At 55.6% G+C, this 20,905-nt stretch overlaps 1 protein-coding gene across 2 annotated transcripts; it reads left to right on the top strand.

Annotated features, from left to right (window-relative positions):
* Positions 1-6,483: 6,483 nt before the first annotated feature.
* C1QL1 (complement C1q like 1) lies at positions 6,484-14,163 on the top strand. Of its 2 annotated transcripts, XM_073797103.1 has the most exons (3): positions 6,484-7,367; positions 10,837-10,986; positions 12,931-13,052. In XM_073797103.1, the coding sequence occupies exons 1-2, from the start codon at positions 6,771-6,773 to the stop codon at positions 10,936-10,938; spliced, it is 699 nt and encodes a 232-aa protein (XP_073653204.1). In that variant the 5' UTR covers positions 6,484-6,770; the 3' UTR covers positions 10,939-10,986; positions 12,931-13,052. The 2 variants fall into 2 exon arrangements, with proteins under 2 accessions (XP_073653204.1, XP_033703985.1); XM_033848094.2 differs by lacking the exon at positions 10,837-10,986 and having other exon boundaries at positions 12,931-14,163.
* The last annotated feature ends 6,742 nt before the right edge of the window (positions 14,164-20,905 follow it).

Genomic DNA, 20,905 nt, shown 5'->3' with positions numbered 1-20,905 from the left:
TGCCCCCTGACCCCCACCAGTGGGGTCCTGAAAAGAGCCCCTGGGGGTCCCATCTGGCTGTGCCTCAGATGGGCCTCTGACCTAGGGCAAGCCAAGTCCCCTCTCTGGGCCTCGGTGTCCCCCTCTGTCAAAGGAGAAGTAGCTAAGATATTTCCAGACCCTAAGTTCTAGGTCTCCTGGGGTGAGAATGGAAGGGAAGGTTTTTTCCTAGAAGAGACAGAGCTTCCAAAGAAAATGCCCTCCCCAGTCATCCTGGGGATCACGAGCCTTTCTCCCTTATACCCCCATCCTCAGACCCGGGGGTGTCTTCCCCAGAAGCCAGGAAAACCAATGCCCCACTGCAGCCCGCCTCTCCCCACTACTTCTCCTCCTCCCTGCCTTCCCCCAGTTTGCCTGGGAGCTGGGGCTGGGGTGCTGGTGGGTCTGGAAGAGTCAAGGCCTGAGGGAGCGGGTGGGTAGCCTGGGGACCGCGCTGGCCAGGCCGGGCGCTCCCTCTGCTGCCTTTGCAGGAGGCTCAGCACAATTGCACTGCCTGTCACTCCCACTTCCCACTATCTGTCTCTCAGGCTGACCCCGTACACCGGCCATTATATTGGTTCCTGCTGGGGCTGCGGAACCTCATTACTTATACATGCAGCTGGGAGATGCAGGCTGGGCTGAGGGTAGACGGTCCCTCCGGTTAGGTCTCCCCCCCCACAGCAGGGGCCTTTTCAGAGCTGCCTCCCTGGAGCTGGATTGGGCTGGGCTGCCTCCCTGGAACCGTCAGGCATGAGGCCCAGAGTTCTCTGGCGAAGGGGCATCGGAAAACCTACCTGTGACCTGGGTACTTGGGCTCTGCCCCCTTCATCCCGCTCTCTCCTCCTAGGATATGGGGCTGGGGGAGGGGCTCCTGAAGGAGGTTCCTCACCAACCTGAGTCCCAGCCTGGTGTGTCCTGGCTCCCCCACCCCAAATCACGACACAGCTTCCATGCTCCCAAATGCCCCTTCTCCAAAGAGGGGCTGCGATTACGGAGGCTTTTCCCATGGAGGATCTGCAAGTGTCTGAGTTAAAATGTCATGAAGGGATTTTAAATATTTTAACAGACGACAATGAGGAGTTTTCTTTCACATGAGAATCACAGCCTCTCTGAGCTGCCCTAGACAATTCTCCAGCCCACAGAAAGAAATGGGAGGCTCTAAAATGTGATCAGAATCCCCAACACCGTGGCAAGTTGGTGGCCTAACTGAGCCTCGAGAGCCAGTCTCTGCCTCTAGATGCCTGGCTCCCCACCCTTGCCCAAGACAGGGCTATAGACCAGTGGCTTCAACCAAAACCCAAAAATATGCCTTTTATGTAATTGAGCCTTAACCCAAGCTTTTCTTTCTCTCTAAAGGACCTAGCTTTGCTTTATCTACCGGGTATGCACCTGCTGGGCCGAGTGGTGAAGAGCCCCCATCCAGGGTCAAACAGACCCAAGTTCTCTCTCCTACTAGCTGTGTGATCCCAGGCAAGTTACTTCACCTCTCTGAGCCTCAGCATCCTCATCTCCAATGTAAAGATGATAATGATTATTCCTTAGACTTCCAGTGAGTATTAAGTGAAATAGAGTATATAAAATGTCTGGCACATATTGGTGCATAGGTAATGGCAAACACACTCATCCACCCTTCATTAATTTCATAAACATTTCAAGATCTTTCCAGAAAGCTGGAAGTCTCCTGCTCCTCATCCCACCCCCATCCCATCCAGATCAGGTCACTATCAGCTCTCGCCTGGACCACTGCAACCTCCTGCTACCTAATCTCCCTATGACACTCTTACTCTATTTTAATCCCTCCTGCCCAAAGGATACCTGAAAAAATCTGATTATTGGGCCTCCCTGGTGGCGCAGTCATTAAGAATCCGCCTGCCAATGCAGGGGACATGGGTTCAAGCCCTGGTCCGGGAAGATCCCACACGCCAAGGAGCAACTAAGCCCGTGCACCACAACTACTGAGCCCCCGTGCCACAGCTACTGAGCCCCTGCACCTAGAGCCCATGCTCTGCAACAAGAGAAGCCACTGCAATGAGAAGCCCGTACACCTCAATGAAGAGTAGCCCCCGCTCGCCGCAACTGGAGAAAGTCCACGCGCAGCAACGAAGACCCAACGCAGCTAAAAATAAATTAATTAATTAATTTTTAAAAATCTGATATCGCTCACTCAACACTCTTCTGTAGTTTCTCATTGCCCTTAGGATAAATTATACACTCCTTGCCACAGCCCACTGAGGCCCTGCAGTCTTGTCCTTAGCACAGGCTGCTCCCTTTGCCTGGAATAAGCTTCCCTCCCTCCCTCTCTCCTCCATTTCTGGCAGTCATCCTCTTCACCTTGCTATCCTTTAATCAGGGCTTAACTAAAATACCACCTCCTCCAGGAAGCTTCCCATGATTCCCTGCCTCCAGATGAATTTAGGCAACACTGCTGAGTGTTTCTATAGCATCCCACATATTCCCAGGCAGTTTGTCAAGTTGGATAGCAGTTGCTTGTTTAATTGTCCAGGTTTCTACCATATGCTGTAACTACATAAGGTCAGAAGACTTTTCACGCTCATCACTGTATCTTGTGATAATAAGTCATCAATTAATATGGGCTTATAGAATGGATGGAGGATGGATAAGTGGATGGATAAATAGATGGGGAAAAAATGATACCTCCCCTCTGTAGAGTCTTCCTACAGTCCTCTGGGAAGGGGGTTTTCCGTCTGTGCTTCATAATACCTAGTGCAAACCTCTACCCAAGCCTTAGTCTCCTCAGCTATAAAATGGGGGAAATAATAGTATCTACCTGGTGGGCTTATTGAAATGAAATTATATAAGCCATGTAATAGTTTTAAATCAATGATAATAGGTTGTTACATTTAAATGAGGTAATCCATGCAAAATGCTTAGAGCAAGTTCTTGTACTACTAAGCGCTCAGAAAATATTCATAATTATCATAGCACTTATCATTTCTTCCTGCCTGTGTCCCCTGCCAAAGAGTGAGCTCCTTAGAGGTGCTGCTTAGGTCTTGATCATTTTTGGACACACCACCTCTACGGCCTCACAGTGCCCAGCTCGGTGCTTTCAGTAAATGTTTACTGAGTGAACAAGTGAACAAATGAACACAGATTTGCCAGCCGATGAGTCAGGGCACTGCACGCTTTTTCATCACTCACAAACCCAGACACACACTAATGCAAACAGTCTCTTACAATTCACACCCACTCACATTCATTCAAAGAACCTCAAAATACCACAGAACAGCCACCCAGCTTTCTAAAGTCAGCCATGCATCAAAGAAGAGACTCACCCACTTTCTTACACCCACCATACAGCACCTCAATGCCCAGTACCCCCTCCTCACCTCTGGAATGATGGGGGCTGTAGGAGGGAGGGAGCTCTCACTCACAGTAAGGAAGGCAAAGCTGGACCTTCAGCCCCCAGCACTGGCAGTACCACAGCTACAGCTAGCACTGCCCTCCCTCCCTTACCTGGGCTCACCTCTTTCCTTTTCTGAAAACCTGGGTCCCTGGGCTTGGCAGGTGGTTGAGGAAGAGGCCTGGGAGCCAGAACTCCTGGGTTCCTTTCTCATTCATCTAGTCTTGTCTCTGAACCCGGAAGCATAGGCCATTGTCCTCCTCTCCTAGCGCCAAGCACAGCAATTTGTAGGAAAAAAGGCAGGATGAGGAGATCCCATGCCCCGGGGTGGTGGAAGGGTCTTGCTGTGAAATAATTATATTAGCCATCCTTTACTTGGCGCCTAATAAGGGTCAGATACTGAGGCCAGCGCTTTGCTACCTTCATTATTACTCATTTAATCCTTCTAACAACCCCTTTTCCAGAGGAGAACACCTGAGACGCTGCTGGTTAGTCTGTAGCCTAAAATCACCACCTGGGACTGGCATGCAGGTCTCTAATCCCGGAATCATCAGCGGCCAGGCTTTAGAGAACTCGGGGTGGATGGGGTAGGAGGGCTGGAGGTCCTCAGGTATTAAGCTGGGGAGACGCGCCCCCGTCCCAGACAGTACCGGCCCCCCAATCAGCCAGGCCCTCTTGTCCCGGGGAAGAGGGGCTCGGAGCGCCGCGGCGGAGGACCCTTTCCTGCGGGGACCTGGGCGGGGCCGGGGCGGGGCCGGCGAGCCTGGGGGAGGCGCGGAGCCGGTGGCCCAGGCTCACAGGCCAAGATGGCTGTTAATTAAAGTGCTGGCACCGGCTCCTCTCTGCAAAGTTTGAAGCCGTTATTTTCCACTCCAGCGAAGCGGGGAGAATCCGGCTGGTCTGACAGCGACGCCACACCGCGCTAGGGGAGCGGGCGCTCTTTCGGGTCGGGGGGCGGGCCGCCTTGCAGCGCCGAGCGCGCCCCTGGACGCCCCGGCGAGCGCCGGGGGTGCGTGCTCCCGCCCCTCCGCGGCCTCGGGCGACCAGCCGCAGTTTCCCCGGCGGATTCGGGAAGGACTCCGGGTGACAGACGAGCCCCAGCGGCACAGCAGAGGAGAGAGCCGTGTGCGCGCGAACTAGGGGGCGCGGGATTGTACAAATCATACGCCGACGACCGCGCACTTGTCCCTCGGGTCACCAGCCCTGTCGCTCTTGGGGGAGTCATACTGGGGAGACCGCCGTGGGGGACGGGAGGCCGGACTGACAGCCGAGAGTCGGGACTACTCTTCCCGAGCCTGGGGGTGGGGGGTCTAGCTGTCCTCCTCCGCCTGCACTTAACGCCTTCCTCCCTCTAGGAAGTAAACGGTACCTAGAGACCCAACTGGGTGGCGGTTAGAAGAGCTTGGAGCCAGGCTGGCGGTTTGCATCCCGGCTCTATCGCTTACTAGTTGTGTGGCTTTGGGCAAATCTCTTAACTTCCCAGAGCCTCAGTTCTCCCGCTGTAAAATGAAAGTAATGATGGGCTTTACCTCCTTGGATTGCTGTGGAGATCTGGTGTGATGGCCTCTGTGAAGCAGTCAACACAGGGCCTGGCACACAGAAAACCCTGAATAAATGCTATTGATTGAATTTTTAGCTCCTTCCTTGGCGAGGGGATCACTCTAACACGGGCTCGGCGGTGCTTGAAAGGTCCTCTCTCACAGCCTCCACCCCCCGCCCCCGACATCCTCCTGTTCTTGTCCTCCTCCCAGCTCAGGTGGGGTTAATCAATCTCAGCTTTGGGAGGGGTCCTCTCAGGAGAAAGGAGAAAGGCTGGAGGGTCATCCTTTAGCAGCAGCTCGTGGCCTCTGCATGGCAGAGCCCTCCCGGGTAGGCTGGATAAAGGAGGGTGAGAAGGAGCAGCGGAGCAGCACAAACTGGGCCTCAAATAACGTGACCAATATTTTGATGGAAGCAGATGCCTTCTCGTTTATGCAGCCTAAACACTTTACTGCACTTGAGGAAGAGGAGTGCCTTATACAGCCTGATGGGGAAAAGAGTTAGGAGCTCAGGAGGCTCGAGCTTGGGTAGGAGTGGAGAGCTGAGGGACAGGGAGAGATCAACCCCTCCTCTTGGAGCCTGGGAGAGGGGGTCACCACCCAGGGATGTGTTTGTACTGTCAGAACGGAGAAATTACCTGGGGTGCCCACTTTCTTAGGGCCCCGATTTCTGCCTTGCTTAAAAGCAGGGAGAAGGGAAGTGACCAGAGTAAGATGGAGGGGCCCCCGGCCCCACGCCCATCCCCAGGAAAAAGCAGCCTGACCTGGCCTGGAGCGCAGGCAGGAAGGAGCAGAGGTAAGGAGGTGTGGGTAGAAGATCCTGCTCCTCCTGGGAAAAGGCGGTCCCGGGAACATCCAGGAGCCAAAAAGAGAGGAGGGAGCGGCAGATGTTAGCACTCGGGATTCTGCTGGGCACCCTGACAGGCATCCCACCACCACCCCCGTCTCCCGGACAGGTTGTCTGCGAGGCCCGAGGGCGGATTGGCCCCCTCCCCATCCTCCTGCCTTCCCCTCTTCTCCCCCCTCATAACCCTCTTCCTTGTCCTTCCTTCTTGCTCCCCGCTCCTTCCTCCTCTCAATCGCTCTTTGTCCCCTGAAGACCGGGGTGCCCTACCCCAGCCTCCAGCCCCTGCGGGCCGTGGCCCCTCGTGCCTCCCTCTGTCTCTCTCGGCTTTCCTCGTAAGCGACCCTCGAGTCCTCTCCCTCCCAATCCCCCTCGGCGCTTTCTAGCTCTCCCTATGACCCTCTCTTCTATTCGCTTTTTCGTCCCTAGTCTTCCCTTCTCTATGCGAGCCTCTCCTATGTCTGAGACTCTAGCATCCTGTGCATTTCCGAGGCCCTGTCTCCCTCAGTCAGTCTCCCCTTTCCTCTCCCGGCTCCAGCCCTCTACTCCGCGGCCCCGCCCCACGGCCCCGCCCCCCTTGGTGGGCGGAGCCCTACCGTCCGCGGCCCAATTAGGCGCCGGCCCAGCCCTCAGCCCCACCCCTCACGGGCGCAAAGCTGCGCTGAGCGGGTGGGGCTGGATAGGGCGGAGGGGGCGGTGGCTCGAGCGCGGGGAGGCAGGAGGAATCAGGCAGGAGGCGGTGGCCGCCGCGCTTAGTTCTGCCGCGCCGCGGGAGGGAAGCGCGAGGTGGGAGCCGGCGGCTGGGCTCGGCAGCGCATCCAGCGCAGCGCGGCGCCCCAGGCCCGGCCCCATGCCCTCAGCCCCGCCGGACCGCCCTTGAGCACGGGCGCCCTGCCCGCGCCCCCCGCCCGCCGGCACCATTGCCCCGACGGCGCGGCCTGGCGGCCCGGCGCTCCCCAGGCTCCGCGCCGGCCGGAAGACGCTCCTGGCAGCCGCCGCGGGCGTGGTGATGCTGCTGGTGCTGGTGGTGCTCATCCCCGTGCTGGTGAGCTCGGGCGGCCCGGATGGCCACTACGAGATGCTGGGCACCTGCCGCATGGTGTGCGACCCCTACCCCGCGCGGGGCCCCGGCGCCGGCGCGCGGCCCGACGGCGGCGACGCCCTGAGCGAGCAGAGCGGCGCGCCCCCGCCCTCCACGCTGGTGCAGGGCCCCCAGGGGAAGCCGGGACGCACAGGCAAGCCGGGCCCTCCCGGGCCCCCGGGGGACCCGGGTCCTCCGGGTCCTGTGGGGCCACCCGGGGAGAAGGGTGAGCCGGGCAAGACCGGCCCTCCCGGGCTGCCGGGCGCGGGGGGCGGCGGCGCCATCAGCACGGCCACCTATACCACGGTGCCGCGCGTGGCCTTCTACGCCGGCCTCAAGAACCCTCACGAGGGTTACGAGGTGCTCAAATTCGACGACGTGGTCACCAACCTAGGCAACAACTACGACGCGACCAGCGGCAAGTTTACATGCAACATTCCCGGCACCTACTTTTTCACCTACCACGTCCTCATGCGCGGAGGCGACGGCACCAGTATGTGGGCGGACCTCTGCAAGAACGGCCAGGTGGGCCCGGCGGGGGCATGGGGCTGGCCTGGGGGCAGGGCATCCAGGGAGCCCGGGGCCGAAGGGTACGGAAGGGCGCAGATGGAGCCCCTGGAGCGGCTTAGGCATTACAGGCGGGGATGGTCCAGGCTGTCTGGCACCCCTAACTCCTCGGTTCCTGGGCGCCAGCTCCAAGGCAAATGCCGCTGGGCACCTGCGGTATGGAAATGAGGGAGATAAATCCAACTAATAATCAGAGCGCAGGGCTCCCGGGCGCGCGGACTGGCCCTTGGGGGCTTGGCCCTTGGGAAACAGCATCTGAGAGCTGGGATTCTGGTTGATACCAGCTGGTGATGAGGGGACGGATCAGGATGGACTCTGGGGAAAGGCAGCATCGGCGCCCACGGGCGCCTGGGCGCACCGCTAGGCGCGCAAGCGGAGAAGGCGAGCTATAGGAGATGTTTTGCGCACAAAGGCAAAGGGAGCCGAGCGCATAAAGCCTTAGCTGCAATACATCCCCCGCCCTAAGGAAGGGACCACTGGGCAGATCTGACACCCTTTGCAAAACCCGGGACTGCGCGGCCCCTTCCCACTGTGTCAGAGCTAACCGCACAAAAAGACGGCCTGGGGGGGGGGAAGTTTTTCCTCCTGAGGCAGGGCAAAGAGGTGGAAACTCCCCTCCTCTTTGCCTCCCAGCTGCAACTCCTGATTCCTGGGGTGTCGGGGGATCCTCTTCCTTCCCTATCCCCATCGGAGAGACCAGAGTGGCAGGCACCAAGCTCACGAGGTCTTTGGTACCTGGGACCGGCAATGCCTCCTACTCTCCTTGGAACCGCTGCCCCGGGACCAATCTTGACCTAACCCTGCCCCAGGGTGACAGTTTTACGCAGCTCCCTTCGCTTTGATTCCCCCTCCCTTCTCAGTGCTCCCAGACCACGGTGGCCTGGGGCCCCTGGGGTAGTCAAGCAGAGCATCCTTGTGGAAGAAGGTGTCTGTGCCAATCAGACCTAAAGCTAGGCTGATGGGAGTTGGGAAGGAATCTCCTGCGACTGAGACCCAAGATCCTGCTGGAACCCCTCCCACTGCAGCACTACCCTGAGGCAGACCCTGGCTTGCAGGGTGGGGGAAAGGACAGGCCTGAGAGTCAGCAAAAAGCCTACCAGGTGCTTGTAAGTCTGCCCCCTGCCCTCTCTGCCCTCTCTCCCATGCCTGCTGTGTCTGGTTTCTGCCTCTCCCCTGCCTCTTTCTCTTATCTCTCCATCTCTTGTGCTGGCCTCTCTCCTGTGTCTACCAGTCCTATCTGTCTCTCCCTGGGTTTCTGGTCCCTCACTCCTGGGTTTAACCCCCCCCCCCTTTATTTCTTTGGTGTCTCTCCCACTTGTGTCTATCAGGCTTCCTGTGTCTCTCCTCTTTGTCCTTGGTTCTTGACCAAATGGGAGGCCCTAGTATCCAGTTAGGGCCATCTCTGCAGACAGTCCCACATTTCCCCTTATGAATCGCCGGTAAGGGATGCAACAATGTCACCTTCATTGATGGAATTTCTTCCTTTCCTAAAGAAAGTTTGGGCTGGCATGAAGTTGAGGTTTCAGGGGGCTGGGGGCCCAGCTTGCCTGAATAGGGAGGTGGTCACCAGGCCGCCAGTGGGCCCTAGACCCTGTGCTACTTCAGGAGGGTGCCGCAGGGCCCCAGAGATGAGACAAGAGGAGGCCCCAAAGATGGTGTGTGCTTGGGGCAAGGACACTTGCTGCAGTCTCAGGGAGGTGAAACTGACCCCAAAGCCTCTTTTTACCCCCCCCGCCCGGGGCAGGACATCGACAGAGCCTGACAAGGAGGTGGCACCGCAGGCTGGTAGAAGAAATGAGGTGGCTTTAACCAGGGGTTTCAGAGACCCAGCATTTTAAGTTACTCAGACCATTTCCTCCATACACATAAAAAAATCCAAGCAGTGGGGTGATAGGCTCTGGTCCTCCCCTACATCCTTTGTGACTTCTTCCAGATTGTCCAAGAGATTCCTTTAATCTCACTGGTCATTCTTTATATTAGTTTTGAGCCCCTACTAGGAGCCAGGTTTGGGGTTCCAGAGGTTCAGTCTGCTTGCCCTCCAGAACCTTGTGGTCTGTGCAGGGGAGACAGTCGTAAACACACAATAACACAGCCCAGCGATTACTGAGTGGGAGAAGGATAGGGAGACCACGGGCACTCCTGTCCCCAGATGTGTCGGCTGGAGGGAGTGATTCAGTGGGGCCTGCCCCAGCTCAGACCAACCTGCTCTGGGGAGAGGAAGGTGAACCTGGGTCCCCAAGGTGAGGAGACACAACTAGGGAGAAAATGAAAAGGTCAAGTGTAGGGAAAGGCTGGCTCAGAGGTGGACATTCAAGTGAGCGGAGAAAAAAATGATGGGGCTGGGCAATGGGTGGGACCAGAAAAGAGGAGCTTGCTCCTCCCATGCCTTCAAGTCCAGGGGTGACCCTGGGCTCTGTGCTTTTCCTTCCTGGCTTCCTGCCTTGCAGAGAGGCTTCCAGAATTTCCTCCAGAAGGTAGAGCTGCACTGGGGCCCTGGCCCTTCCCTGGGCAACATGGGGAGACGGGGCGTCACCACCTTCCTGCCCGGTGCTGAGACCCCCTCTCTGTCCTTGTGTGAGGCCCACCAGCCCCTCTATCTAGGGGTAGCTTTGAGTCACCACTGCACAGCCTGATAGCACTAAGCCTGAGTCATCAGGACATGGGCACCGGAGGAGCCTGAGGAAGGGTCTCTAGGTTGGGGCTGGTGCCCTGGGTGAGGTGAGCCCCCTGCAGCTCCCCCTAAGACCCACAGTTCAGGGACTTCCCTGGCTGTCCAGTGGTTAAGACTTCATGCTTCCAGTGCAGAGGGCATGGGTTCGATCCCTGGTCCCTGGTCGGGGAACTGAGATCCCACGTGCCGGGCGAGGACGCGAAATTGATAAACAGGGCTAGAGAAGAGGGGGCTGTGTGGGAACAGGCCAGGGCCTATGGGAAGGCAAGTATTACAGATGGGCAGGGGCTTGGACACCAGAGTTTGAGTGAGGTGAGAAGTGGTGGGGTGTGTAAATTGGGGACCATGGTATAAAGACCTAACTGGAGATCAGCCTCTCTGATGGGAGGAGAGGGGCCCCCTGCTGTCCTCTCTGGCCTCTAATGCCTTTCACAGCACAGAACGAGTGCTTGGCATAGTAGGGACCCAGCAATGGTGTGAAAGCACAAGTGCCCTGTGGACCAGGCTGGCTGCCTGTGGGAGCCACACCTGCACATCCCAAACCCCAGCATTGCTCTGGGGGTAGGGGCACATTTCCTGGGTTCTCTGCCCCCACCCCACCCCCACTCCAGGCCCCTAATCGGACCACTGCCTCAGTTTCCTTTATTGGCAGCCCTTGAAGAGGTGCTTCTATAGCACCCCCTCCTGAAAAGCCCCAGACTTGCTTGCCTGCTTCCAGGACAACCTCAAATCCCCAAACTTCCCCTCTGCCCCCAGGAGGAGCTGGATGCCTCAACTGTTCCCAGTCTTGTGCAGAGAATCAGGACCCCTGGGTTCCATTCCTGGATCCCCCGCTGTCTAAGGATGGAAGAGCATTAATTCTCCCTGCCTCCGTGGACAGTCAGGATAATCACAGCAACAATCATGGTGATGAATAAATAATAAACATAAGCGTAACAGTTCTGATGCTTGTCACATCACCAGGAGATTCCTGATGACAGATGACGGTATTCTAATGGATTTGGCTATTAAGAAGCACACTGTTTTAATGAGTTAAGGCTAAATTAATCTGGGTAATAAAAATAATTGTTATTAATAGTAATTTATTAGCAAAGATAATGAAATGCATGTGTAATAATAAATACTACCAGGATTAGGGCCCAGGGAACAATACAGGAGTTGGCTGCTTGCTTTTTTCAGCTCTTTCCTAGTAGCTCAAAGCCCATCAAGATTAAAAATTTTTTCCTTCACTGTCAAAAAGCTTCTACACTGGTGGCAGTGGTGAGGCAGGATCTTCTCATCCATTTTCTAAATGGAGAAACTGAGCTCCTTGGCAGACGGCATCTCTCCCTCATTTGATTTTCCACCACCTTTAGCTGGACCAGGAGTTTTCCCAACTGAGTGCCCCAAACAATTCCCTCCCGGGTTGGGGAAGAAGAGCTTGAGGGGCGAGAAGGGGCTGAAAGGATCTGGGCTTTAACTGGCAGACTGCGTGCAAATATGTCGGGTTCTCCTGGTGCAGCATTGCTGCTGAGTCAGCAGCTTTGGCACAGCTGATCTACAATTCTGCCTTCCATCCAGGAGGGAGGATGGGCCCCTCCCCTAATTTGGCTTGGTCCAGCCCTGACTATCAGCCCTTGGGGGAGTTGCCTTCGGGGAAGGGGCAGGATGGAGAGGGGCTGTTGAGGAGCCTGGCTGAGAGAACCCCATTCAATGCAGCCTTCCCCCAACACAAGCCGGAACTTGAAGATGGTTCCTCTCTTCCCATTCTCCACCCAGAATATCCCGGAGAGGCCCCAGGTCAGATGGCTCAGGACTTGCGCTGGCCTCAGCGGTCGGAAAGGAATGCCTGGAGGGAATTCGTCCACCACCCCACATCCTCGATATCTTATGATTATAGTCTGAGCCCCCCAAATGATGTGTCAGGCTTCAAATCCAAAGGCTGGCGCTCCCCTGCCCCATCGTCCTGCCTGTCCTGCCCCTCCTCCATCCAAACAAGGAGCAACAAAGATATCAGATCAGACTGAGGATCACAGAGGGTTATAAGGCTTGGCTCCCTTCTTCCCATCCACTTCCTTTCTACCACCGTGGGGTGATACAGGAGGAGCCGGAAGTCCTCTTTGGGTGGGGGAATAGTCACAGGTATAGCTACAGCTCCTTGGAGGCGGGATGCAGGCCCAACCTGAGCCTTGGGAGGGGAAGTAGTGACCAGGCCTTCCATCTCACTGCTCTGGTGTGAAAGACTCCAGAATGGACTTCAGACAAGGCGTCCACAGAGCAGGCCCTGGTACTACTGTGGTTGCTTTCTAGTAGCCTGGCATTGATCCAGGCCCGAACCTATAAGGCCAAGGGGTGCCCTCCTGTCCATCCACTGACATAAGAACAGGTGGATGTGGCTGAGATGTAAGGCATCATTATCACAATAAGGCAGAGAGGAACCAATGGTGAGAGAGGGGATGGCCCTCCATCCCTTAGGGGTCCAGAGAATTCCTCTCTGCAAGGAGGGAGTTCCAGGCTGAGGCATCCCGGAAACATTGTTGAAGTCAGACAGTGAGACCTAGGGGAGTTAAGGAGGCCGATTACACCTTGACTGCCAATTCAGACCCAGATTACACCTGCCCTAGAGATCCAAGGCTCCTCTGTAACCCCTTCCCAAAACACACAGTTATGACTGGACAGGGCAGTGGTGGGATGATGGGAGAAAAGCAGGCTGAGAGCCCTGATGGGGCTGGAGGTGGGGCTTTGGGGGCTTCCAGAGGTAGCTGCCTTACCTCTGACGGTCCCCCTCCCTCCCCGACCCCACCTCTCTCCCTCCTCCTCCCCTACCTTCTCACACACACCCCTCTTCTCCTACCCCCACCAACCCCGCAGGTGCGGGCCAGCGCCATTGCCCAGGACGCAGACCAGAACTACGACTACGCCAGCAACAGCGTGATCCTGCACCTGGACGCGGGCGACGAGGTCTTCATCAAGCTCGACGGAGGCAAAGCGCACGGCGGCAACAGCAACAAATACAGCACATTCTCCGGCTTCATCATCTACTCTGATTGAGCTCCTCGCGACCCCTCCATCCCCTATCCCCCCGGAGGTTCCCTCCCGGCGGGGCAGAGGATGACCCGTCCCCCTACCCACACCCCCTCGCTGCCCGCCACGGCCGCCGGCTTCTCCCGGCTATGACGCCCCCGGCCTGCCCTCACCACCGTCCGGGCCGCAGCAAGCCCTCCCGCCGTCTCGCCACAGAGCCGGGTCCAGCGCGCCCCGTCCCGGTTCCCCGGGAGGCGGTGTCGACCGCCCCCGCCCCGGCCCGCACTGTATATTTGTACAATAGGATTGTTTTTGCCCACCTGACCCACCAGCCCGCCCCAGCTGGGGGAGAGGTCTCGGCGGGGTCGCTCCCCGTGCTCGGATGTGCTGCCCACCCGCTCTGGGGTGGCGCTGCCTGGGGGAGCGGTGTATTGGGGGCTGGATGGCTTCCCAGCTACAGCCCTGGCCGGCTGAGCCCCGTCTGACCAAAGCTATAATAAAACACTTCCACCCCGCTGGCTTTCCGACTGTGCCGTGGAGAGGAGTTGCAGGAGGGGACCATGAACCCTGCCCTCCTCCAGGCTGGGAATGAGTCTGCTGAAAGCTTCTCACGGATCCGTGGGGAGCCAGGCTCCGGAGCCAGAGCTGGTCCCGGAGGAGGTGGGCCGAGGGACCCAATGCCCACCACAGCCCAAGTGGGCCTGGGCAGCTGGAATAGGAAGCAGTTCAGTTACATCATCATTTTCCAGGGTGGAAAAGCTCCATCTTTTCGACCTTGAAAGTGGCATCAGCATTCCAAAGGCACAGCAAGTTTTAAATTGGGAAACCCAGGTTCCGGTCCCAGTGTCACGGTGTAGAATCCTGGCCGTGTCACTCTTTTCTGACTCAGTTCTGGGTTAGTGACAGCAGCGAAAGGAACAAGCTTTGCATTAAATGCTGGTTGACCCTGACCCAAGCACTTCACCCCTGGGCCTCAGTTTTCTCATTATAATGTGTAGGTGAGGAGACCTAACCTACCTCACTTGACTGAGAATTAAAGAGGTATCATGTATATGCTCAATAAACACAACTTTTATTATTAATGCATCACTTTAAAGTTTGTCAAAGGCTTTCACGTATGTCGTCTCACTTGAGTCTTCCAAGAGCCCTGGGAGGTTGGATGAGTAGATTTTATTCTTTTTCCAAAGAGGTTAAAGAGCTTTTAAAATAGGACACAGGGACTTCCCTGGTGATGCAGTGGTTAAGGATCCACCTGCCAATGCAGGGGACACGGGTTCGAGCCCTGGTCCAGGAAGATCCCACATGCCACGGAGCGACTAAGCCTGCGTGCCACAACTATAGAGCCTGCGCTCTAGAGCCCGCGAACCACAGCTACTGAGCCCACGCAGCTAGAGCCCATGCTCCGCAATAGGGGAGGCCACCGCAATGAGAAGCCCACGCACCCCAACGAAGAGTAGCCCCCGCTCGCTTCAACTAGAGAAAGCCCACACACAGCAACGAAGACCCAGCACAGCCAAAAGTAAATAAAATAAAATAAATAAATTTATTTTTAAAACAATATAGGACACAGTCCCCAAGTTCTGTGATTGCACTTGAATCCAAGAAGCCCTTGCCTCCCTGGAGACACACTAAATCTCCTTGCCTTGTCACTGCCTCCCTCACCTCCTATTACTGGGACCATGACGGTTGCACAGTTAGGGCACTCCTAAATCATAATAGCTAATATTTAGAGAGCACCCACTCTGTGTCTGACACCATATAGGAACTTTTTAATTGTTTAAATTTATTTTTGGCTGCGTTGGGTCTTCGTTGCTGCACGCAGGCTTTCTCTAGTTGTGACGGGCAGGGCTACTCTTTGTTGCAGTGCACGGGCTTCTCATTGCGGTGGCTTCTCTTGTTGCAGAGCACGGGCTCTAGGCGCACAGGCTTCAGTAGTTGTGGCATGCGGGCTCAGTAGTTGTGGTGCACAGGCTTAGTTGCTCCGCGGCATGTGGGATCTTCCTGGACCAGGTCTCGAACCCATGTCCCCGGCATTGGAGGGTGGATTCTTAACCACTGCGTCACCAGGGAAGCCCCATGTAGGAACTTTATAAATATTATCTGATGGAAATGTGTGTGGGGTGGGAGTGGACTGGCAAGAAATGCTCCCATGCCCTTTAACGTGGATGCTGTTGTCTTATCCATTTCAGATGAGGAGACTGAGGCTCAGAGAGGATAAATAATTTGCCACGGTCACAGAGCTAGGAAGAGGCAAATGCCAGTATTTGAGCCAAAGACCATGCTCTTACCCAGCATGCCATATTACATAAAGACCTGGGATCTCCGAAGCAGAACGGAGGAAGGATGGCTTGGGGGCAGCCCAGCGCTTCCACTCCAGCGCTGCCCTGCAGAGCCTTGATGGGATTTACAGGCATCTGCCCTGGGCAGCAGCCATGGGGTGAACCTCTTGGAGAATCCCAAGGCTCTGCTTGAGGGAAGGGTCCCATCTGGCCTCCCCTCCCCCTGCTGGCTCAGCTGGAGAGACAGGAAGGAGGGGTGGCCTCCCTCCCAGTCAGGCCCCATGTATGGACCCTTGTCAAGGCTGGCGGACTTGAATGACTTTCTTTATCCTGTCTTCTCTCCCTGACATCCCCCTACTGCCAGCTGTGGCCGTTTAATAAAATTAGCTTAATACTTGTTCCTTCCCTGTGGGGTCTGGAGATTGAAATCTGCGGGTTCCCACAAACCCAATAAAACCCCTGGCAGGTCTAGCTGGAACGAGAGTTTCCTTGGGAAGAGTGATTAGATTAGCCAGCACCCCCCCGCCCCCCCACCCAGTGCCACCCACAACCCCCTGTGATTCTTTAATGGCCAACTGGCCCCAAATTACCACCACACCTGGGCGTGCTCCCCAGCCCTCTCCAGAGGCCACAGGGACTGGTCTAGGACCCCTGCTACAGCAAAAAGCATGTTAACCATTTTTGTAGGGAGAGCCAGGCTGGTTGGCCTGCTTTCTTTTCTTTCTGGTGAGTGGCTGTTCCTCACGTCATTCTGAGAGATGGGCCTAAAATCTCCGTGTCGCAGATGAGGAAATCATAGTCTGAAGAAAATCTGTGACTTGTCTATGGTCACGCAGCAAGTTTGTGACACAACTGGGACAGGACTGAAGCCAAGGACCTTTTCTTCCTTTGCAGGGCACCAGGGGTGTCCGGCAGTGCCAGTTGCCAGCTGGTTGTCACTCAAGCGGCATCCCAGCTGGCGGGGAACATGTTGGGGTAGCGTCTCCCCCACGAGACAGGGGCTCCCCAAGGGTGGATCTATTTTTTCCCCCCTCAGACTTGGGACACCTGAGAGCAAGGACTATGTCTCCATCCTCAGAATGGGAAACTTCCTGAAGGCAAGACCGTGTCCTCCATCAGCCTGGGTGTCCTCAAAGACAGTGTTTTGACTGAGTTGAGGGCAAGGTGTGTATCTCCAGAGACTGGGGATGAGGAGGGGCCGTTTCCTAGTTGCAACGATTGTGGCCGTCCTCCCAGTGACTCCAAGGGTAGACAATGTGCTTTTTCTATTAAACTAGGGCTTTCCGAGACCAGACCCTGGGACTGGAGGTTCCCTGAAGGACAAACTCTGTCTCCTCATCCAATTGGGGTCTCCTTGAAAGCAGGGCACGTGTCTCGCCTCTTCCTCTGTCAGGGGCGTGTCTGCCACAGAAACATTCCACAGGGCAGGGCTGGCTAGGTGGTGGAAAGGAGGCTGGACAGGCAGAATGGTGAGCCCACTCTGGAGGAAGGAAGGAAGAAGCCTCCCCAGGCTGCCTCCCCTTTAGAAATATGTGTGATTAATTAACGAATAATGTCCCTGCCAAAGGGGTGTGAGGATGGCAGTGCCCCTGGAGCTCACCCACACGAGGAATGGCAGGCCATCCTGTGCCCAGGCAGCTGCCAGCCCTCAGAGCTGGTGTTGCCCTGGTTTCCGGGGTCAAGGGGAGCAGAGGGGGCAGCAGGAACCCACCGCTGGGGGCTACCCTAATTGGATGACTTTGCAGGAAGGCCAGGCAGGTGCGCTCGGCTCTCCGCTTCAGCTCGCTGCAAACACATCTGCCATGGTGAGGTCTAGGGGTTAATTGCCTCCCGCCTCACTCCTGGTAACCGATATTTCATTTACTGCTCAGAGGGGGAGCTGCCTGGAGAATCAATCCTGGACAAGCATCCAGGGGACAGGGGAGGCGCGGAGGCACGGGAGCTGCGTCCGGGAGGATCTCTGAGCGTCAGAGGAGGAGGTAGGAGGCAAGGACCAATTGCTCAAGGCTATTCTGGGGCTCACCTGCATTCTGCTGACGCTGACAACAGCTCCAGGACCCCAAAGAGCTGGGAGAAAATCCGAGGGGTCCAGAGGCTGCACTACTTCAGCTAGCAGTGTTGTTTCCCCTGCCCTGGTTCCTTCTGCATGTACTTACCTGGGTACCCCTGTAAGCTGTAGCAGGTTAGATGCGGTTAATAAGGTTATTTTCACAAGTGATGAAGGCATATTTGAAAAGCGGAACTGGAGGTGTGAGCTCCTCACTTCCTTCCAGGTAATAAACCTTAAAATCCTACAAATGGGGTTTCCCTGGTGGCGCAGTGGTTGAGAGTCCGCCTGCCGATGCAGGGGACACGGGTTCGTGACTCGGTCTGGGAAGATCCCACATGCCGCGGAGCGGCTGGGCCCGTGGGCCGTGGCCGCTGGGCCTGCGCATCCGGAGCCTGTGCTCCGCAACGGGAGAGGCCACAACAGTGAGAAGCCCGCGTACCGCAAAAAAAAAAAAAAAAAAAAATCCTACAAATGAAGTGATAATAAAGTGGAAGTGAAAAGTCTATAAATGTTTGGGACTGGGTGGGGGTGGAAGGGTTACTGAGAGAGGGCAGCTGGGGCCTGGAGAGAAAAGGGACCAGAGGGCTCCCTGCCACCGTGCTTTCCACATGCTACCCATTTGCCCCATCTGCCAAAATTGAGAATCAAAGCCACAGAATGGGCAACTCTCAGTACACAGCTGGAAAAACTGAGACCCAGAGATGAACCCAAGGTTGCTCGGGCTGGTTCAGGGCAGAGCTAGAACCTGAGACAGCAGGACCCAGCAGACATGCAGCAGTTGGAGTCAGAAGAATTGGGCTCAAGTTCTGGCCCAGTTCAGTGTTTCAGGAAACGAAATTTCACCTCTCTGAGCCTCGGTTTCTCCATCTATAAAATGGGCCTAATAAAAATATCTACTTGAAGGGCCATTACGAGGCAGTGGGTAAGAAATTATTAATATTTTGTAAGTTGTAAAGCAAAATGCAGATGCAAGTCTCCCAAGCCCTGTGATTTAAAATTCTTTTGAGGACTTCCCTGGTGGTCTAGTGGTTAAGAATCTGCCTTCCAATGCAGGGGACATGGGTTCGATCCCTGGTGGGGGAACTAAGATCCCACATGCCACAGGACAACTAAGCCCATGCGCTCTAGAGCCCAGGTGCCACAACTAGAGAGCCTGCGCCCTGCAACTACTGAGCCAGCGGGCCCCGGAGCCCGTGCCACAACTAGAGAGAAGCCCACGCACCGCAACAAAAGATCCCACAGCCTGCAACAAAGATCTGACACAGCCAAATAAATAAATAAAAATAAAATTCTTTTGGCTGCACTTCAGTGTGTGGGCCGGTGATGATCGTCACTGAAGAAAACGAAGACATCTGGGTTTTCTCCCACCCGAAGTGAGTGTGGGGCACTAAGGGAGAGATTGGTCTGAGGTACCCAGGATGGAGAGCTAAGTATTAAGAATGGAGTCTCCAATGTGGATTCTCCCACCATTCTGCTCTGTGGCCTCCAGTTTGGGGTAAGAGCACAGGGATGCCCCAGAGGACCTGGCCAACCCATCTGTTTGGTCTCTACTTGCTCTGCTCATTTTTTTAAAAATATTTATTTATCAAACAACCCATACATTGTTAGTATAGACATCATGCAAGGTTAAAACATATTCAAACATCAAGATCCACATTCAGCGTTTCCCTGGTGGCGCAGTGGTTGAGAGTCCGATGCAGGGGACGCGGGTTCGTGACCCGGTCAGGGAAGATCCCACATGCCGCAGAGCGGCTGGGCCCGTGAGCCATGGCCGCTGAGCCTGCGTGTCCGGAGCCTGTGCTCCGCAGCGGGAGAGGCCACAGCAGTGAGAGGCCCATGTAAGTTCTAGAGGCTGGAAGTCTGGGGTCAAGGTGCCAGCGGGGTTGGGCTCTGGTGAGAGCTCTCTTCTTGGCTTGCAGATGGTTGCTTTCTTGTTGTGTCCTCACAGAGCAGAGAAAGAGAAAGAGGAGTAAGAGAGAAAGAGAGAGAGAGAGAGAGAGCTTGCTCTGCTCATTTTAACATTACTGAATACCTCATCTGGGCCAGGCCCTAGCTCAGTGTGGAGGAGCCAGAAAGTGATAAGAAACCACCCAGGGCTTCAAGATACCTACAGAGATCATATAAATACATCCAGGACATGGTGCTATTAGAGAGGCAGGGAAGGCTCCCCAAACTGTTAACAGTGTTTACCTCTGAGGGAGCTGGACTAAGTGGAGGCTTACATTTTTTTTTTTTACTTATATGATGTTCAAAAAGGTTTTACAACAACTCTCCCTCCAAAATCTGAGACCCCAACCCCACCCCAGCTGTTGTTGAAGCTGTCCTTTTTGGAATAGGGAAGGGGGCAGAACCCAGGCAGCTGAGGGGTTTCTCTTCTTTTGTCCAGGAGTTTGGGGAATATTGGAGCTGGAAGAACAAATATACTCTCATCTCCGTATCAACAACTAAGTTATAACAGTAGCTTATGCACCATGCGCTGTTTTAAGAATTTTGCACGTATTCGTTCATTTTAATCTCACGACGATCCCATAAGGTAGTTACTATTATCACACCCATGTTTTTGGATGAGAAAAATGAGGCACAGAGAGGTAAACCTTGCCCGAGATCACCAGGCTTAATCTTTCTGATGACAGCTCTCTTGACTGTCCATTCCCTGGAGTAGGGGAAGGGTTGAATCTCACTCCCTCCCAGCCAGAGAAGTCTTTCATCCCCTAAATCACTAGACATTTCCTATAACACCTGGGCAGCTTGTGCAGGGGCGGGGTTCCTGTCTCTTCCCAGACAGTAATGGGCAAATTCAAGGAGTTCTTCCCAGGCCCCCAGGGCTCAAGCCCCTTTGCTCCCTGAGTGAAGAACCCCAGCCAGCATTAGGACAACTGCCTAGGCCAGTAGCGTTACAGACCTCTCCCTGCCTGCCCAGAACCAGGGATGGGTCTGCTAGACCCTGGGCTACTTCAGCTGCCTGCAGAACACCTACTCTTCCATGAAGCCTTCCTGGACTTCCCCAGCAGCCATCTGCCGTCTCCAAGGCCATACTGAGAGCATCTTCCAAGTGGCTCACTCAGTACCTAACACGGGTTCCTCTAGTTGAGGCAAGTGGGGGCTACTCTTCGTTGCGGTGCGAGGGCTTCTCATTGCGATGGCTTCTCTTGTTACGGAGCACGGGCTATAGGCCCTCGGTCTCAGTAGTTGTCGCATGCCGCCCTAGAGCACACGGGCTTCAGTAGTTGAGGCACGTGAGCTCAGTAGTTGTGGCGCACCAGCTTAGTTGCTCTGCGGCACGTGGGATCTTCCCGGACCAGGGACTGAACCCGTGTACCCAGCACTGGCAGGTGGATTCTTAACCCCTGAGCCACCAGGGAAGTCTCCAAGGACCTTTTAAAACTGGTTTACACCCGAAGCAGTGAATGCTACATCCAGGTGCAAAGATGTGCAGTGACAAGGGTACAGGTGAATGGACATGCCTCCTCTCTGCCTCCTTTGAGCACCCAGG

The sequence above is a fragment of the Tursiops truncatus genome, chromosome 20, assembly GCF_011762595.2.
Source record: "Tursiops truncatus isolate mTurTru1 chromosome 20, mTurTru1.mat.Y, whole genome shotgun sequence".
Classification (NCBI taxonomy): domain Eukaryota; kingdom Metazoa; phylum Chordata; class Mammalia; order Artiodactyla; family Delphinidae; genus Tursiops; species Tursiops truncatus.
The sequence above is the reverse complement of the archived record's forward strand: the minus strand, read 5'-3'. Positions and strand labels throughout refer to the sequence as shown.